Here is a 19,562-nt window from a genome sequence, read left to right on the forward strand (position 1 = left end):
CAGCTGGAACCCCAAACCTGCCACCGAGCATCCCCATTTTCACCACCCTCTGGGCATCTAACTCGCCACCTGAGAGAGGAAGTGTTTGCTTCTGAACACCTACCACGCCCAGGCGTTATACACATTCACAGCAGCCCTCTGGGGTACGTGGGCCTCTCACTGCCCCGGTTTTACAGATAAAGAAGCCGAGGCTCAGAAAGGTGAAAGTCACTTGCCACAGGTTGAAGGAGAACAAAGGCTCTGTCCTAGCTCCACCCCTAGGGTAGCCCGATCCCAAAAGCCTCCCCAACCAGACTCACTTCGACAAGGCTGGCCCTGGCTGGGGTTGCCATAGTAACCTGGGGCACACCTGTGGTGAGAGAAAGCACTGGGTGAATGAAAGGAAGAACCACAGAATCCAGGACTGTGCTGGGGGTCCCCCGTATTGGACTCAATGACCTCAGAGTGCTGGAAGGAAACGATTAGCCTAACTCACCCATTTCACAGATGGGGAAATAGGTGGGAGAAGAAGGGCAGGAACATGCCCAGCATGGTCGGTCCTCAAACCCAGGACTTTCAGCAAGAATGAGGGGTTTTCTGGGAAGATTCTGGCCTGGTTGGGGCAGGGGTGCAGGGGGTGTTGGGAGTTGGGGGTAAACTGCAGGCCCAGATCTCTGAGGGCCTCGAATGCCAGGCTAAAGGTTTAGGCTCTCGGGTAAAGGAGGTGATTGTCTTCTGGGGGCCTTTGTGAGGCAGAGTGGGCGGATTCTGGTTCCTTCTGGTCAGGAGGGCTGGGCCTAGCCTTACTCCAGGGGCAGCCCCTCCTGCACGCTCCCCGCCCTGCCTCACCTCTCACAATGACGCCCGCTGTGGCCTGGGGAACACGCATCACAGGTGGGGTGGCCATCTGTGTCCAGAAAGCAAGTGTGGGTGGCTCTGTGGGTGTGGGGGGCAAATTTCCAGTTAGAAGGTCAGCAGCTCTTCTTTTAGGACCAGGGCAGGAGGGAGAGGAGGAGCGGGCATGTGAGTTAACGTGTCCTGAGTGCCAGCTACATGCCAGGCTCCATGCTAAGGGTTCCATGGAATCATCTCATGCTCACACCAGGGGCCAAGGTGGAGGTACATCATTATCACCATTTCACAGATGAAGAAATTGAGGCCCAGAGAGAGAAGTGTATCTTATACAAAGTGACACCTTGAGGAAGTGGTGAGGCCACGATTTAACCACTGCCTCTCAGAAGGGTCTGGGAAGAAGGGAATCGGGGACAGGGCAATGGACGTTTCAGGAAAGGGCAGGTACAGGCAGGGACTGGACGCACTGGCCAGCAGCGGGGGCTCCATGACAGGGGCATGGCTGGCAGTCTTGTGGTGTCCCACGCTGGGCATCCCCGTAATATCCGGGCTGGCACTGCTCACATCGGGGGCCTTCTGTGTGGTGCTGGCAGCCCTGTGGGGGGGCGGGGGGTAGAACGTGGATTGAGGCTGAGCCCCTGGAGGCCACAGATCCCTGGGGTAGGAAAGAAGGAGGGTGGGACTCACCTGGCAGGAACCTGTTTCGGGCTCACAGACCTCTGTGTGGCCATGGCAGCTGCAACGTTCGCAGGTGCCCAGGTAGAGGCCGCTGGGCATGCGTGTATAGCCTGTGTCACAGTCCTGGGGGCAGGAAGATGACGGTGGAGGGACTTCCTCAGCAGGGGCCATGCTGGGAAGGGACCACTGGATGGCTGGGGTGGGCTTGGGGAGGTGGGAGAGCTAAAGGAGGAGGAGCCAGCAAGCACTGTGGAGGGAGCTGGCTGGACAGGTGGGTGGGGCCCAGGGCTCACCTGGCAGGATGGGCCACGGTACCCAGGTGGGCAGGTACACTGCTCCACTTCCAGTGCAGGGTCCTGGCCGGTGTCCTCAGGCACAGCCACATCCATGCTGATGCCAGAGACCCTGGGTGTGGCAAGACCCACTATGAATGAGCACTCACGCTGGGCCTGGCACCCCTGGAGCCCTGCACGCTATCACCTCATTAATCCTCCCAGCAGCCCTGCTGTGATGCTCCTGGGGCCCCGTCCAGCTCCCTGACTGGGCGTCCATGCCCCAGCAGCTGCAAGGGCTGTGGTGAAAGGCTTATACCTGTAACTTCCTCCAGGGAAGGAAGTTCCTTGCCAGGAGAGGTCACACTGTCCCACTCCCTTGGGGTGGCCAATGACAGACGGACCCAGTCCCAGGGTCCAAAGTCCCTCTGCCTCAAGGCAGGATGACTCTGCAGGGCTCCATGGGGATGAGACCGAGGCTGGTCTTCACCTGACACCGCTTCCTTGCCTGGCCACTTCTCCCTCCTGTGTCCCTCCCTCCCAGGTTCTCCTTGTCAATCACGGGCACCCAAATCCCCATCTCAGCCTTTGCTTCTTGGGGACCCGATCTAAGACAAGCCTTCTGAGGGAGGTACTGTTATAATCTCCATTTTACAGATGGGGAAAATGAGGCACAAGAAGGCCGCAGAGCTAGAAAGCAGCAGAGCTGGCAGTCTGGATGCACCACGTCGCACCACTTAGCCTGGAGCCACCCCCAAGTCCCCTCCGGTCCTCCCGCCCCGGGCCCAGACACCTGCTCTCCGCTGGCCGCTGGGTGTAGGATGCCTGGATCAGGAGGGTGTCGATGCCCGCCAGTGCCATCAGCAGGTGCTCCCGCGTGGCCGGCTGCCCGTCAGGCCGCTGCCATGCTTGCTGCCGAGGAAAGAGCTTATGGGCTGCAACCCCTGACAGCCTGACACCTGAGTGAGAGGGGCAGGGGGCCTGCCCGCCTCCCCCCGGGGGTCTCCTGGGATGGCGTTGCTCACCTCTCGGAAGGGCACGGTGAAGGTGCTGGGCTGGCCGGGGCTAGGCTCCTGGGAAGTGTGATGCTCTAAGATAATGTTATTGCCCTGCAGTACCACCAGCGGCTGCCTGTGCAGGGCTGCGGAGCCAGGCTGGGGCCGCTGGGTCACCGTAAAGCGCAGCTCTCCGCCATAGGAGGTCACCTGGGACACAAGGCAGACAGGTGCTCAGCTGGGGCCCCCACCGTCGGGCCCTGCCACTGCTCCGGCCACCTCCTCCACCTCTTCTCCAAAGGTACCATGCTGCCTGGAATTCCCTTTCTCTTCCCACCCCCCACCCACCTTGTCCCCCAGGAAGCGTGAAGGGAGGCTCCAGAAGTAGGGCCCAGACGGGAGGCTGTGGAAGGAGGAGAAGACCAGTTCCCCGGGCATGGGTGACGAGATGCCCTCGCTGGTGTTGTGGGTGCCCGCGGCGTTGGTCAGGCTGAACGGAGTGGGCTCCTCAGAGGCCCCCAGCACCTGTGGGGGTGGGGGGAGAAGAGGCCGGGATGGGGGCTGTGGCCTGTGACTGGCCCTTGGTCCACCCAGCCCTGGGTTTGGCGGTCCCGCCAGTCTGCCAAACCACCCGCCTCGTGTAGGTACCTGTGCGCGGCTCCAGGAGGAGCTGGTGCACTGGCGACTGACGCCCATGCAGAAGCACTTGAGGCAGCCGTCAGGGTTGCGGGTGCTCAGGTGGAAAGAGCCAGCGACACACTCGTTGCACAGGCGCCCCACCACGTTGCTCTGCAGGCACAGAGCTGGGAGCTGCAGGGTGGCCCACAGGAGGGGCTGCCTGGAGCTTCCGGTCCAATCCACCCATATTCTAGATGGGAACCCAAGGCCAGAGGGAGCCGTGAAAAGAGCCCACGAATGAGGGCGGCCACCATGTGAACAATAATTCCTCACTAACGGGAGCTTATACAACCAATCGTTTTTCCCTTTTCTCTTTGGTTGCTAGGGGGCTCACGAATAAATTTTCGACTTGAAATATAGCAACGTGGTCAGAATAATTACTGCTACTATGAATGGAGTGTTTCATGAACTGTGCTAGTTTCTATTCGACCAGCACCTCAATTAACTCCTCTAAGTCCCTTGAGAGGGATGTGACATCTCTATGCTTCACACGAGGAAACTGAGGCTCAGGAATGGGAAATGATTTACACAGGGTTCCTCAGCTTGCTAATCCACTCTGGGATGTAACATCAGGAATGCCTGATTCCAAAATCTGCCCAGTTCTTTTTTCTGCAGACACCTGATGCTCCCACCCTCAATGCAAACCATTTCCCTCCTCTGAGCCCCCATCTCCTCCTCTGTGAATTGGCGATGCTACTAGCTACACCATTGTGTCAATGTGGAATGAAAGCACGGTTAAAGCAAAGGTACAGTACAGCTATAACGGTCACACAAAGAATGACTAGCAAAGGACCTGAGACTTGAACCCAGGTCACCTGCCACCCCAAACCAGTGCTCCTTCCTGATGCCGGGCCACCTCTCGTGAAGGGGAAGACGAGCCCACCAGGCCCATCCGCCTGCAGCTAGGTCACCACCCACCGGCCAAGGAGCGATGGAGAGGATGGAGCCTCCTTCCTCCCTCTCCCAGCTGTGTGCTGGGACCCAAGGCCCCTGGGGTGGGGGAGGGGAGGGCACGCGTACCTTACAGAGGCAGGCCTCTCCGGAGGTCCCCGTGCTGCCTCGCTCATCACAGCGCACAATCTGCTGGTCTGGAGACACAAAGTAGGTGTGGGCAGGCAAGACGGGAGTGGGATGGACGTAATCTGGACAGAGTGGGGTGGCTCTCCAAGGATCATGGGGTTCGTGCTGGACTCGGGGACTGGGGCCTGGTGGGCAGCCTGGGGAGGTGCCAGGGGATGGTGGCTGCGATACTCACTGGTGGGCCTGCACTTCCCGCCGGGCTGGACGGGGTTGCCTTCATATCCGGGGGCACAGCTGGGGGAGGGAGAGGGTTGTCAACGGCACTCCCATGCCCCCACCCATGATGGCCTGCTTCTCCCAGCCCCCACCGGCTCTCCCTCACCTCTCACAGCGGCGGCCCGTGTAGCCTGGGGCACACGCATCACACGTGGCTTGGCCATCCGTGTCCAGGAAGCAGGTATCTGAGAACCTGTGGGTACCAAGCGGACAGGACATGGGGCAGGGCTGCGATGATGGGCCAGGCGAGGGCTTACAGTCCCACTCTGGGAATGACTGCTGTCCACAGGGACACGACAGGCTATGAAGCCCACCTGCTCTTGGTCTGCAGCCTCACAGCAACACTAGGAAGACAGATGGGCCCATTGTGTGGAAAAGGAAGCAGGCCTGGAGAGGTCACGGGGCCTTGTATAATTTAGCGACCAGGTGAAGATTTGAACCCAGGCAGGTCTCCCATCTCCCTGCCCAGAGGATGCCCCTAGCCTGCAGCACTCCCCACTCCCTCAGCCCTATGTGCCCCATCTCGAGCTGGGTCTGACCTGCGGGAGGCGTCGATGTATGGGCAAGGGCAGGGCCGGCAGGCAGTGGCCGTGGCCTTGGTGGCGTCACCAAAGAAGCCGGCCTTGCATTTGTTGCACTGTGGCCCCTCTGTGTTGTGCTGGCAGTTCTGGAAGGAAGGGGAGGGAGTGGTTCAGGTTCTACAGAGCAGCCCTCTGACCCCAGCGTGAGGCCACGTTGGACCAGATGGGCTCCTTGAGGGTGGGCTTTTGAGGCTAGCTGGATCAGCCTCTCCCATCATGCTGGAACTACCCCACAGCTTTGCAGACAGGGGAGCACCCAGCTCCATCCTGACGGGGAGCTCACCACCTCACGTGGCAGCCTGTCCCACAGAAGGTTCCAAATGCCTGCTTTGTATTGACCTAAACCCACATTCTTCTTCCAGTCCACACCCACTGGCTAGTTTTGCCTTCTGTAGGCCGTTCCTTCTACCCCTGACAGCTCTTCAGGGATTTGGAGATAACAGTTTTCCCTGTTTGAGGCTTCTTTCTGTCAGCTCCACAATCCCAGCTCCCTCCACCATTCCTAAGACATAATGTATGATTTATTGGCTCCTTCCTCTCAGGAATGCCCTGCTAAGGGCCATGCTTTACACAGTGCTCTCCAGGATTGGTCTGACCAAGGTGGAAGAGAGTAGCTCTTTCACCTCTCCTATCTGGACATAATATCTCTGTTAACGCATCCACAGGTCATGATAGCTTGGGTGGCAGCCGTGGCAGTCACTCTGGAGGCTTGTGGTAAGCTCTGGGTACAAGGAAGCCTCAGCCTGAACCTCCCGCTGAGCCCTTGCCCCTAGCCAGGATCCAAGTACCAGCTGGCATGACTCACCAGGCAGTGGCCATACACAGGGTCACAGGAGCTGGCATGGCCATTGCAGCTACAGCCAGAGCAGGTGCCCAGGTAGGGCCCACCAGGCACCCGGGTGAAGTGGGCATCACAGCTCTCACAGGACAACCCGGAATAGCCAATGGGGCATCTGTGGGGACAGGACCAAGACAGTGGCTGCAAGAACCATGAGGCCTTGCTGTTTCTCCCCTATCTTTGCCAGGGTCCCTGTGGTCCCCGGCCCTGCTGGGTCAGGCACCTGCACTCCTCTACGCTGTGGGCGCGGCCATGGCTGGTAGCGTAGGTGACAGTTGTATCCATGGAGATGTCACTCAGCCCCACGCTGGCCATCTTGGCGTTGTACACGGTCTGGATGAGCACAGCTTCCAGGCTCTGCAGCACCAGCAGCATCTCCGCTCGCTGCACTGGCTGGCCAGACTCATGGACCCAGTGCTCCTGAGTGCGGACAAAGGTGGGAGGGGTCATGCGTCAGCACCTGCCCAGCCTGTACCCCCTTCACCGCCAGCCCTGAGGGATCAGGCCCCACACACCTCAGAGAAGTGGACTTGGCGCAGGTTCACAGAACCGGGCTGGGTGGGTGTGTGGCCTCGGGAGAGCAGGCGATGTCCGGCGCCCACCAGGACCACGTCTGGCCGCTGCACTGGCTCCAGCATGCCACGTGCCAGCTCATAGCGCACCTTGTAGCGCAGGGAGCCACCGTAGGAGTCCACCTGGCCGAGATAGGGCAGTTCAGGGCTGGGCCAGTCATGGGCACGCTTGATTCCCACTGTGTGTCCACTCGTTCCCCTCCTCCCTCACTCTGCATAGCCGGTACTGCGTGTCCAGCACGGAGCTGGGCACAGGGAAGCAGAGATGGGTGCGACTTGGGTTCTGCCTTGGGGATGCTCAGTCCAATTTGGGGGAGGAGTCTGATAATACTGTGTAAAAGGTGCCCAGGGAGGCCGGAGGAGGGCACTGGGCCCAGCTCAGACATGGCGAGTAATCCGAGAGGGCTTTCCAACAGCTGAGTCAGCATTCCTTCCAACCTGACAATGGCAGGCCTGACCCTGCCCTGAATGAATGAGCCGCTGCCCACGGGGGGCTGCGCCGGGGCAAGACAACACGTCTCCCAGAGCAAAGACTGCCCTGCTGCCCCCCAGCTTCAGAGGGAGCAGAGCCCAGGCAGGTTCTGGGCATGTGCAGCAGGGCTCAGCCACCTCCCCATCCAGGGCAGCAGCCCGGCCTGTCACCTTGTTGCCCAGGAACTGCTCAGGCAGAGCCCAGAAAGAGTCATGGACCAGGAAGCGTCGGGACAAGTCGACCAGCTGGAACTCCTGCAGAGCGGTGTCGATCTGCAGCTGGGTGGAGGAGAGGGGCGGCATGCCAGGCTGCGTGGGCGTCGTCACATTCACGCCTGGGTGGCAAAGGGGAAGGGTGAGGGCCATGCATGTTCTGGCCTGAGATAGCCCCCTTGAGGGGCTGTAACCCAGAGAGATGGGAAAGTTTTGGGAGAAATGTGATTTAGAGAGAACGTTAGTCTCTCTCCCAAAGTCAAATAAAAGCAAAGTTTTTTTTTTCCTCCTGAAGTTCTGAAGCGTCTCCCAAAGCATGCTCTGAGCAAAGCCAATGCTTCAGAATGATGGCTGGGAACCATCTGGGAACCCCAGAGTCAAAGAAACGTCAAGGGGATTTTTTGCAGCAGGACTTTTCAGAGCCTTTGCTTGCCAACAGATCCATGGACTGTCAGGGTTGGAACAGCCCTCAGGAGGCAGTAGAGAGCTACACAGGGCTGAAGAATGGGCACCCAAGTCCTGGTTCCACCACCCTCCAGATGTGTGATCTGAGCAAAGGCCTCCGTTTCTCTATCTGTAAAGTGGGGGTAATAGTGGCTTGCCTCACAGGGTTACTAGGAAGCTAAAATGAACAAACTGATATAAAACGCTTAAAACAGAATGTGGCACAAAGGAGGTGCTCAAAAACCGGTTAGCTGTTACTGCTGCTGTTATTATGACGGGTCATCTAGTCCAGCCCTCTCCTACACACACACACACACACACACACACACACACACACACACACGGGAATTCTCTCTACAGCACCCTCCCAGATCTTGAGGGAAGTACCAACCATCCAAGAGATGGCACTTCTGTGATAATGGCAATGTTCCTGAACCCAGGTCCGTTTGATGCCTGGGCCCACGCCATTCTGCCTCTCAGAGCCAGAGAGCACTGAGTCCAACTGCCTGCCTTCATGTTTGGGAAAACAGGCCCAAAGAAGCCAAGAGTCTCAAAGTCACACAGGCAGTAACTAGTGCATCTGGAGGTCAGCCCCGGGCTAAGAAGATGCCAAAGCCTTGGCTCTTAATGCTCTGGGGTCACTGGTGCCTCTGCATTCTGCAGGGTGAGGATGACGAGGACAGTGAGGATGACATCAGGAATACTTACTGGGCACCTACCAGGGACCAAGCACTATTCTCAGTGGCTTATGCATATTAATCCATTAAGTCCTTGTAACAACCTGGGTAGTTAATATTTTATCCCCATTTTGTAGATGAGAAAACTGAGACACAAGATAGTAACTTGGCTAAGGGCACACAGGCAGTAAGGGTCAGGGTCAGGATTTGAACACGGACTCCAGCTCCAGAGCCCATCCTCATCGTCACCTAACACAGGCAAATATCAACTGTGGGTTTGGCTTTTCCTAAAAAAGTTTGTTTTCCCCTGAAATGCTCTTCTTACAGGGCTCAGCATTTCTTCAGCAATGCCGTGTCCCTCCCTGAACTGGCCCCACGTATCCAGGGCATGCTGCTCTCCCATGTCTGCCCTCTGAGCCCGCTGGAGCCTGCCGCTTGCCTCCCATCCACCAACGCACCCTTGAAGTCACTGGGCCGGTCAAAGCGCAGCCGGATCTGGTCTCGGAAGCGGCTGCTGCTCTGGCACACGGTGGTGATGCCAAAGCAGAAGCAGGGCAGGCAGGAGGTGCTGTGCTCCAGGTAGAAGTGCCCGTCGGGGCAGGGTCCTGTGGGGCGGCAAGGGAGCAGGCTACGGCCGATCCCAGGCAGGCAGCCCCGGCTCCAGCCCCACGCCCGGTGCCCACCTGCCCATGGGCCGTACCTCGCTGCGGGATGAGCTCCAGGACACCGTCAGGGATGCCGAACACCATGCCTCGGGTGTTCATGGCCTCACACGTGTAGGCGCCCTGGTCTGCCTCCTTCACATCACGAATGGTCAGCGTGCCACGGCCCCCCTCACTCGTCATTGTCACCCTGGTGGGCCCCGAGACAGAGGTGGGGGTCAGGCCTGGACCACTGGCCGCACCTCCGCCACATCCCCAGCTCCTGCCGGGGCCCAGAGCTGTACCTGGGATGAGAGGGGATGTGGCCCCAGTTGAGTCTCCAGTTGATGATGGGGGTGGGGACGCCAATGGCCACACAGGTGAGGGTCACTGTCTGGCCCCGGGAAGCCTGGACCGACTCTTGGGGAGGGGTCACCACCTGGGGAGGCACTGGGAGATGGGAGCAGAAGTGAGGGGTGGGAGGGGCAAAGGGAGGGGGAGCGGGGTGGGGGTGGGGCAATGGCTCAGAGGAGCCAGGCCGGAGAAGAGACGGTGGGGAGGGGCCCAGGGCCCAGAGCTCGCCGCCCAGCTCCCTGCTCACTGCAGCCAAACTCGTCGCTGCGGTCGGGACAGTCACTCTCCTCGTCACAGTGGAAGCTGGCCGGGATGCACGTGCTTGTGGAGACACAGCGGAACTGCGTGGGCCCGCATACGTCCTCGGGGTGCTTGGCGGCTGGGGACAGAGCCAGGTGGTGTGGGCAGTGGGCACTGCCCTCAGGGAGGACCCCCATTACCTACCCATGCCCAACAGCCCACCCTGCCCACCTTCCCCAGGTGTCCCCAGGATCACTGTCTCATCTCGCCCACATGACAACACAGCTGCCCTGACCAGGCCCAGACCCAGACTCTGCGGCCACGACGCCGTCCACAGCGTCATGGCCACCGGTCAGCAACGAGGCGCACTCTACCTGCGTCCCCAAGACAGTTACACCTGGCACGCCACAGTCACGCAGCTCCTCCCACAGCCAGCCACCAGAGAAGCACGAGACCGCTGGTCAAAGGCACGGCCCCGGGGGCCAGGATCTCTGGACGCCGGGAACACCTGGGCAGTTCTGGCTACTGGAAGGGTCTTGCGAGGGCCTGCCGCAGCCTGGACCTCGCTGCTCTGTACCCCTCTAAGTAGCCTGACCTGAGGCAGCCATCTAGGGACTGGGCAGAGGCCTGGAGCTGGCCTGGCCCCAGGGCTGGGCCCCAGCTAGACATCTCTAGTAGACGGTAACTGACATTCTATTTCTGGAAGACTGAGCTTGATACAGACACGCAGGCAGGGACAGAAAGGGCAGAGTGGTGCAGGAGCAGAGGCCACCCGTCCACAGAGAAGGCACAGAGAGGAGACCGGGAGGCAGCCACCTACTCCCACTCCCTCGGGGGCTTCTGTCCCAACATCCCACGAGCCCCCGAAGTCATCTGGCTTTCATGCTCTCTGTTCTGCGCTCTGTCAACAAGGACTTGGTCTTCCTTAGACTGTTCCCCCGCAGAGGCCTCTGAGAAGGGCTTTTCAACTAAAACCCTCAATTACTTCTCTGTCCCAAAGGGCCATGTTGTCAGGCAAGCCCAGAGCCACAGAAGGGCATCATAAAACTCTGCCAGTCTGCAGCACCCTTCTCTCCAGGGTTTGCTGCAGAGCAGGGAAGGTGAGGGGAGGCGAGGAGGAGAAGCCGGACCAGCGGACACTAGGAATGTCAACACGCACTCAAACGTGTGACCCAGGATCACAGAGCAATGGTTAGAAGATTATCCTCAATCTTGGACTAATAAGCCCCAGGGTTCACCTCCTAGGACAGAAACCACAAGATGCTACCCGATATGGTCTCTGAGTCTCCAGTCTCACCCATTTGACTGTCATAATGTTTATAACATTGACTAGATGGATGGACGAGCAATGGATAGATGGCTGAACAGATGAAGAGGAGGAAGGAAAGATGTTGGCTATATGAATGGCTGGCTGCCTGGAGAGCTGGCAGGATGGATAATGCACGGATGGATGATAGATGGACGGATGAACACATGGGTGGCAGGAAGGATGTTGGACAAATGGATGGATGGATAGACAACAGATTGATGGATGACAGAATGGATGATGAAATGGACAGAAGGAAGGATGCTGGATACGTAGATACGTAGACAGACTGATGAAGAACTTTGCAGATAAATAATGGATGGATGGATAGTTGGATGAGTGGGTGGGTGGATAAATGGATGCAAGAGAGGAAAGATGCTGGACAGACGGACGGACAGATAGTGGATAGTTGAATGGTCACACAGATGAAAAGCTGGGCAGATGGAGGAACAAATAACTCAGAACCAGCTCTAGATGAAAAAACTCTAGACCCTTAAGAGGAAGGCTTTGACTCACACATACATCAAGGACCCCTTCATCAAGGGACGCTCGTGTATCAAGCCTACTCGTCTGACCCCCACACAAGCATATATGAAAAAGAGAAGATGAATGGTAACAAAATAAAGAAAGAGACATTAACCGCGGGTAGTCTACTGCTTGCTACAAAGGCCAGCTCAGAGTCAAAGAGAGATAAACCTTAAAATTTATCCCCAGGGCCTCTACCACTCAGCCAGGGACAGCACACAAACCTGCCCTCAAAGGGTTGGGGCTCAGGGAGCTAGGCCAATGGGCCGGAGACGCCGGAAGGACGCTGGGACACTCACGGCAGTCGGCTTCATCGGTGCGGTCCTCACAGTCAAAGTCGCCATCACAGCGCCACAGCTTGAGGGCACAGTGCCCGTTTCCACAGGGGAACTCGTTGGGTTCACAGGGTGGGGTGGGGCCTGGGGGGACCAGGCAAGGTTCAGTGGCCGTTTCCCCACCCCCTGCATCCCCACCCACGCCCCTGCCCGGCCCTCACCGCAGTCCAGCTCGTCACTGCCGTCCCTGCAGTCCTCCTGCCCATCACACACGTAGTCTTTGGGGATGCAGTGCCCACTGCGGCATGTGGCCTCGTGGGGCCCACAAGACACGGGCCAGCCTGGACTGGGGAACACAACCTGGGGAGCAGGGGTGGCTGGGAGCTGCCGTGGGATGGCTGCCTCCGGCTGGGACGGTACAGGTGGTGTCTCCGCCAGAGGTGGTGGCTGCGAGCTGAGCTTGGCGACCGGCTCCTCTGTGGACAGAGCCCGCTTAGCGTTGGCATGAAGGGGTGACTCCTCACCCCTCGCCCCCTGCCACTCCCCAGGCCCTGACCCTGTTATCACCCCTCCTGTGTCCTGCCCACCTCCCGCAGACCCCTTTGCCTGCAGCAAACCCTCGCAGCCCCGGACTGACTTGGAGACCACCGTGTCCCCAGACAGCCCCTCACCACAATCGAGTTCATCAGACATGTCCCTGCAGTCAGGCCTCCGGTCACAGCGATACTCCAGGGCCACACATTCATTGTAGCGGTGGCAGGCAAACTCCGCCTCGGTGCAGACCCTTGGGAACTGGGGCACTGTGGGGGTGTGGGACAGTCAGAGAGGCAGGCAGGAGGTTGGCAGAAAATGTCACGGGTGGCACAGGCACTGCAGAGCTGGGAGGGGGCTTTGGGGCTCCATGTCAGGCCATGTGGTTTCTGGCAGATTCAGCGAGGGCACAGAGCACGTGGTGAACACATCCACAGCACATGTGGGATGGGGGCTATGTGGCAGGGGCCTCACCCATCCCTTACACAAACCCCACACACAGTTAACACACCACACCATGCAATGACCACAGCACACACGTGCGGGCCACAACCAGGCCTAGAGAGGATGCAGAGGAAGGGGAGGAGGGGCGGCCTGTGGGCTGTGCCCAGCCATCTTGCCCTCATCTTTCCTTCCCCTCCATCCATTAGCTTCTCTAGTTACCCGGCTCAGCCTGGGTCTGGCTTACACTCTCACCTGGTGTCACTGCGGCCACCACAGCGGCCAGGGGGGGCGGGGGTGTCTGTGCTGGAAAGGAAGGTGTGATCAGCAGCCGTCCCACCTGGGACCTGGGGACGATGGGCTGCAGGGCTGAACCAGGCCCATCCTACCATCCCTAGCCAGGAGGACTCATTGGAAAGCGGGGATAAAGGGACTGGAGCCTCAGCAATCTTCAGAGCTGGGCCTGGGGATGCCAAAGAACGAACTTGATCTTTGGGCACACTGATTGAGGTTTTACGTGCAGAACAAATGATTTCACCCTTTTTTTTCTGATCGGGTGACACTATGGTAGGGATGAAGTTTGTTCAGTTCTGGGTTCCACTTAGTCCGGGATGGTGACATTTCCCAGAGAGAGGACTGAGATGGAGACTGGGATGGGATGGGAACTGTAGCTTGTGAGGAATGAACTGGGACTGCTTGGCCTAGAGAAGAAAACACTAAGGGAGTTGAAACAGGAGACAGGGTGCAGTGAAAAGAAAGCTGGGCCTGTATAAAATGGATAACTAATAAGGACCTGCTGTATAAAAGAAATAAAATAAAAGAAAATAAAATAAAAAAAGAAAGCTGGGCCGACTGAGGGTACAAAGGCCAGGCCTGCGCATCTAACAGCTGTGTGGCTTGGGGCCAGTTTCCTGTTCTTTCTGAGCTGCGTTTCTCAGCTCGTCTCATCACAGGTTCTGGCAAGACCAGCAGAGACACAGGGTTTGGTTTACATTCTGGCTTCTGCACTATCTGTGTATGTGGATTTGGATAAATCATTTTTCCTCGCTGGGCCCCAGTGCCCTCATCTCTAAAACAGGAGAAATAATATCTGCTTCATAGGAATTCTTACGAAGACTGAACGGTCAGTGAAGAATTGTTGGTTATTGTTAAACACAGAAGTGTTTTTGGACCTGAAAGCACTGTATGAAGAAAGGAATTATTATTACCTATCGTCAGCAGAGAGGTTAATAGAGAGTGGAGACTGGGTCTTCTGAGTACGTGTTAGAGGAAACACATGTTGCTCAACCCAAGCCAAGACTGCGTAAAGATGGGGCAGACTCATAAGGTAGTGAGCTCCCTGTCCTTAGTGGTGTGCAAGGCCAAGCTAGGAGAGCCCATGGTAGTGACACTGAAAGGGGGCCCACATGAGTCTGAGAAATTGGAGGAGGTGACCCTCAGTTCCAGGGCGGGCTCACCTGTGCCCAGGCGTCGGAACTGGAATCCCTGGGGAGAGGTGATGTAGGAGGCGATGGAGCCACTGGAGATGACGGTGTGGAGCACCTCCTGAATCTGAGCCCCATCTGCATTCCCTTCGGAGCCCACATCCAGCTCCACAAAGACCCAGCCGTCCAGCTCCCTAGGGACGGGTGTCAGGGGCAGGGCAGCAGGGTGAGGAAGATGTCTGGGGTCTCAGCTCCTCCCTTGGCCCCCTGCCTGACGCTCAGACCTGATCTCTTGACTCTCCCCCTGCTTCTGGTTAGCCTGTACCCCATGCAAGGCAACTTAAAGTCCAAATTGTACCCTACCGATTCCCAAATTTCTACCAACAGAGGTTCAGCCCATTAGGCCTCTCTTGCCTCCCCTCCTGGCGCCCAGCCCCTCCCCATCCTTGCCAGTCCCTCACCAGCCCCCACCCCCCACCCCAGGGGACCCTGCTCACTTGATGAACACCACACTGACAACCTGGTCTCCAGGAATCTTCAAGTACTCTGACTCCAGCTGGAGAGGGACACGGCACCATCAGCCTCCAGATCCCTTCACCCCACCTTCAGTCCTGCCCTGCCATACTCGGCGAGCTCCCCAAAGCCCCTTCACCTCACCGTGTCTACCACAGCCTCGGACACCTCTCGGAACTCCTCGGAGCCTGCATCCTCCAGCTGAGGGCTGTAGTCGATGGAGCGAGTGAAATTTACCAAGGCTCGGAAATAAACTGCAGAAAGGAGTTGGGGGGGGGTCACTATGAGGGGCCCAGCCTGGCAGGTAGTGGCCTCAGGCAGCTGGGCCAGTGGGTGGAAACGGGGGGGATGGTCCCCAGAGGCCTCTCGCTGAGGCTGACACCTGCGTGCCCACGGCTGTGCCCAGCTCTACCTGTAGGAGCACGTGCTGCAGTGACCCTGGCAGGCCGCCCAGGGATCAAAGCCGAGGCCCCACCCTTGAGTGAATGGCTTCAACTAACAGGGAGAATGGCCCGATCCAGATACCAAGTGACAGTGCAGAAGAGAAGACCTCCACTGGCTCAGAGGAAGGCTGGGTAAGAAGGGGTGGCTTCCAGAGGAGGTGGACCTGGCACAGAATTTTTTTTTTGGCCGCGCCGCACCGCTTGTGGGATCTTAGTTCCCCGACCAGGGATCAAACTCGGGCCCCCCGCGGTGAAAGCACTGAGTCCTAACCACTGTATCGCCAGGGAAGTCCCCCTTTTTTTTTGGCACAGAAATTACTCGAGAGTGACCATGACATGCTTCCCCACCCCCCCATTCACGCCGGTCATCACCCTCAGGGTTCAGCTCAGTCATCACCTCCTCCAAGAATACTGCCTGAGCTGCCCTCCTTTCCCAACCCTGGCTGGGTAGAGGCCTCTTCTCTGGGGGTCCCCCAGCCCCTTGGCTTCTCCCATCAGAGCACCTGCTACCCCACGTGGCACAGATCCTGCCAGAGCATCGTCATAAAGATCGTGGGTTCTGAGGTCAGCCACACATCAGGCCTGGACCTTACCTCTCTGAACTTGTTTCCCTTTTGGTCAAATGTGCATATTAATTCCATTTACCACACTGGGTTGCTGTGGGGAATAAACGATATCATGCTTACAAGGCCATCTCCCTGTGCACGAAGATGCAGCGCCTGGCATAGAGCAAGTGCTAGGGAATCAGGAGCTGCTGTCATCTTTCTCTCTACTGCTAGACTATAAACTTGATGGGGAGAAATCTTGGATCTCATTCACCCTGTACCCCAGTGCTTGCATAGAGCCTGGTACAGAGTAGGTGCCTAATAAGTGATTGCGGAATAAATTCATAGCAGATTGGGGTGAGCATACACTTACAACTATTGTTTATTAAGCACCTACTATATACACTTTATGCACATTAAATCTCATAATGTTCAGAGTTCATAATAGAAGTTATAAATATGAGTTGCAAATGAATCATATATATGTACACACACACACACGCACACACAGTGCTTAGATCAGAGCCTGGCACATAGTAGGGGCAATATAATATGAGCTATTACTATATGAGAGGCAGTATAGCTTAGTGGTTAAAAGCTCAGCCTCTGGAGCAGAATTTCCACTTACAATTAAAGTAACTTAAAATTGCCCTGTGACCTTAAGCAAGTTACTTAATCTCCCTGTGCCTCAGTTTCCTCATCTATAAAACAGGGACGATAGTAGTGCCCACCCCAGAGGGCTGTTGGGAGGATGAAATAAGATAATGAATGTAAAATGCTTATGGCAGTACCTGGCTCACACTAGGGGCTGCATGCGTTAGCTGTATTATCTCTGGTCTTTTCTTTTTTTTTTTTTTTTTTTTCGGTACGCGGGCCTCTCACTGTTGTGGCCTCTCCCGTTGCGGAGCACAGGCTCCGGACGTGCAGGCTCAGCGGCCATGGCTCACGGGCCCGGCCACTCCGCGGCATGTGGGATCTTCCCGGACCGGGGCACGAACCGGTATCCCCTGCATCGGCAGGCGGACTCTCAACCACTGCGCCACCTGGGAAGCCCCTATCTCTGGTCTTTAAGACAAACTGAAGGAATGGATTTGGTTTTATTTCTTCCCATCTGAGAGAGGCATTCATTGCTTTATCGAATCTATACTGAAGGTCTTTCATATGCTTGGCAGTGTTTTAGGGGCAAGGGATATAGCAGTGAACTTCATAAAGATCACTCTCTAGGGGGAGGAGAAAGGAAATAGAACAAATGGGCAAGGAATATATGGACTATGAGGGAAAAAAAACAAGGGCTGGGGGAGCGGGCGTGCTGGCGTGGGGGTAGCTCGCTACTTCCCCAGGGCAGCCAGGAAGGCCTCTCCGCAAAGGGGATGCTTGAAGGCAGAGAGTAAGGTACTGGGAGGCCCCTGAGAGAAGCGCACTCCAGGCAAAGGGGACAGCAGCTGTGCCTGAGGCAGAAGTGGGCTCTGAGAAGTGACAGACGAGCAGCGTGTGGGCAGCAGAGCAGGGAGTGGCACTGGCTGGGCCTGTCCTCTTTCCCCTTTACTCTGTCCGGCAGGTCCACAGGTGCACACGCCCTCTGCGCCTGGACCCTCCCCCTCTGCGGCTCACGGAGCAAGTCCTGGGCACATCAGGGTGGCAGCCTAGCAAGCAGCCGGAGGGAACTCCTGCACCAAGAGAAGGTGCTTGTGAGGGCAGCGCTGCCTGCACTGAATCACAGGGACCATGCCGGGCGGGCGGGGCCCCGTGGGCTGGAGCGTGAGGGCCGCGAGCTTGGCCACAGAGGCCTCTTGTGAGCTGGCACAGAGGCCCATTGAAAGTCCCCCACCCTGGCCCCTGGCCTCAGCCCTGCGGCCCAGCGCGGGCGAGGAGGCCAGGCCTCTGCCCAGGAATGTGCCCGCTGCTGGGGGAGGGGGCTGAGGCTCCACAAAGTCCCTTTCTACTAGGGCCTGGGAAGGGCACGGACCCTCCAACCTGAGCCCACCCCCTGTCTTCTCCCAGATCAGGGGCAGGTCAGGATGAGCACACCCCCTTTTCCACCCTGAGCGGCCTCCCCGTGGCAGGTATCTGAGGGCTGGGGCAGAAGGAGAGTTTCAGGAACCAGCCCCCAGAGCTCAGGGTGCTGATGGGAATGATGCAGACTGGGGTGGGAGTGCTCTCTGGGCGCCTGCCTGGCTGACCAGCTCCACGCTGGCCCTCATCTGACCCCATCTGGACAGCTCAGTTGGAGCCAATGGCTGGAGGGACGGGAGGCCCAGAGCTGCCCGGCACCCGGAGTGGGGTGGGGAACGCACACCTGACCACCCCCAGCCCCGGAGCCAACTACCCCACCTACGCTCGATACCCAGTCCCTGCTCAACAGAACTCGTCCCCCACACACCTGAGCCCCCGAACCTCAGCCCAGTCCCTCTGGGTCCCCAGGATCAGCGAGGCCCGAGGCCCTAGCCTTTTCCCCGAGAGGTTGCTGCACCCATCCTGCCTACATCAGGGGTCCGGCCCACTGTGCTTAGATTGTGTGCCCGGCTAGGGCAGGGGAGAAGGTGAGGCCAGCTGGGTGGGGACAGAGGCAGGCCTGGCCCCAGACCCTGCAGAGAGGTGCCTCTGACCCTCAAGTGTGACCAAGTGCAGGCCGGGGAGGAAAAGAAGACAAAGGAGTGAGAGGAAGAGCTGGGAGAGAGGAGGGGGAGGGAGAGAGGGAAAGGCGTCTCCTCATCGGGCTCCAAGACCATCACACCAGCCACTGGAGGGTGGCCCGGGGGTGGCCCAGGGCCTGCAGAGAGGGAGGTGAGGAAGGGCAGAGACAGCAGGGAGGTGGCGAGACCAAAGGGAGAGACAGAGCGGGGAAATGACAGAGAGACACAGAGACTGATGGAGACAGAAAACAGAAAGAGATGAAGCAGACAGAGAGATGGAGACAGAGACACAGAGAGATAGATATAGGCAGAGACACAGAGAGAAAGTGGTGGGGAGAATGAGAGAGAGAAAAGACGAGACAAAGGCAGATTGAAAAGAGGGAAAGACAGAGGGACATGGAAGCAGAGATGCAAGTCCAAGAGGTGGAGGGAGAAAGGCAGCGTGAGACAGAGACACACAGAGTAGGAAAGAGATGGCCCAAGGCAGGGGAGGGAGGGAACAGGGGAGACACGTAGACAGTTTGTCAGCAGGACAGACAAAGAGACAGTCAGAAGGTGGAAAGACTGGGCGAGGGGAGGTGGGCAGGGTTCCCAAGGTGGGGAGGCAGAGCCAGGAGCTGTCCAGGAGGGGTCCTGGCCTGGGGGTGGCAGTCAGGGCTGGGACAGAGCCAAGGGGAGCCGCAACCCTGCCCAGGGAAGGGGTGAGGGAGGAGCCATCTCAGACATTCCAGGGTCGGGGGTTGGGTCAGTCAAGGGGTGGCCAGGCATGGCCCCATCATGGTCAGGACGGCCCTTGCTCACCAGAGTTAGGAGGGACCTGCCCTTGGGCAAGGCTGAAGCAGGCACCCTGACCCTGGGAATCAGGGAGACTTATCTGATGCCCCCTGGGCTGAGATTCAGCCCAGCTGCCTGGACCTGCCCCAGGGGCAGCGGGCTGGTGCCAGCGTTTGGGTCCGGAGGGCCTAAGGCCCCACATATTCCCACAGATCAGCCCCACCTACAAGACCTACAAGGAAAGGCTCCTGCCCTGCCCTTGGGCCCTCCCCAGCTGCTGCCCCCCATCCCCATCCTTCCCCCACCTCTGGCTTCTCTTGCCCTCATAGCTGCTTCTCATGGGAGGAGGTGGGCTAGTAAGGACCACTCAA

The 19,562-nt window shown here is 58.1% G+C and overlaps 1 protein-coding gene across 1 annotated transcript in view; it reads right to left on the reverse strand.

Moving 5' to 3' along the window:
• Positions 1–19,562, reverse strand: part of HSPG2 (heparan sulfate proteoglycan 2) — a 100,874-nt gene that overhangs the window by 43,377 nt on the left and 37,935 nt on the right. The window contains exons 6-32 of the mRNA XM_065874608.1: positions 14,941–15,050; positions 14,781–14,839; positions 14,317–14,477; positions 12,559–12,687; positions 12,109–12,363; positions 11,912–12,031; positions 9,789–9,920; positions 9,493–9,637; positions 9,247–9,398; positions 9,005–9,151; positions 7,384–7,547; positions 6,685–6,864; positions 6,393–6,589; positions 6,137–6,284; positions 5,290–5,417; positions 4,857–4,943; positions 4,710–4,768; positions 4,475–4,542; positions 3,425–3,565; positions 3,125–3,301; positions 2,807–2,986; positions 2,575–2,693; positions 1,803–1,914; positions 1,519–1,632; positions 1,299–1,426; positions 829–915; positions 300–349 (exon numbers count right to left, since the gene is read on the reverse strand). Coding sequence (XP_065730680.1) covers positions 300–349; positions 829–915; positions 1,299–1,426; positions 1,519–1,632; positions 1,803–1,914; positions 2,575–2,693; positions 2,807–2,986; positions 3,125–3,301; positions 3,425–3,565; positions 4,475–4,542; positions 4,710–4,768; positions 4,857–4,943; positions 5,290–5,417; positions 6,137–6,284; positions 6,393–6,589; positions 6,685–6,864; positions 7,384–7,547; positions 9,005–9,151; positions 9,247–9,398; positions 9,493–9,637; positions 9,789–9,920; positions 11,912–12,031; positions 12,109–12,363; positions 12,559–12,687; positions 14,317–14,477; positions 14,781–14,839; positions 14,941–15,050 — 3,549 coding nt within the window. The remainder of the gene's footprint in view (positions 1–299; positions 350–828; positions 916–1,298; positions 1,427–1,518; positions 1,633–1,802; positions 1,915–2,574; positions 2,694–2,806; positions 2,987–3,124; positions 3,302–3,424; positions 3,566–4,474; positions 4,543–4,709; positions 4,769–4,856; positions 4,944–5,289; positions 5,418–6,136; positions 6,285–6,392; positions 6,590–6,684; positions 6,865–7,383; positions 7,548–9,004; positions 9,152–9,246; positions 9,399–9,492; positions 9,638–9,788; positions 9,921–11,911; positions 12,032–12,108; positions 12,364–12,558; positions 12,688–14,316; positions 14,478–14,780; positions 14,840–14,940; positions 15,051–19,562) is intronic.

This window comes from Phocoena phocoena, chromosome 1, assembly GCF_963924675.1.
Source record: "Phocoena phocoena chromosome 1, mPhoPho1.1, whole genome shotgun sequence".
Taxonomy (NCBI): Eukaryota; Metazoa; Chordata; class Mammalia; order Artiodactyla; family Phocoenidae; genus Phocoena; species Phocoena phocoena.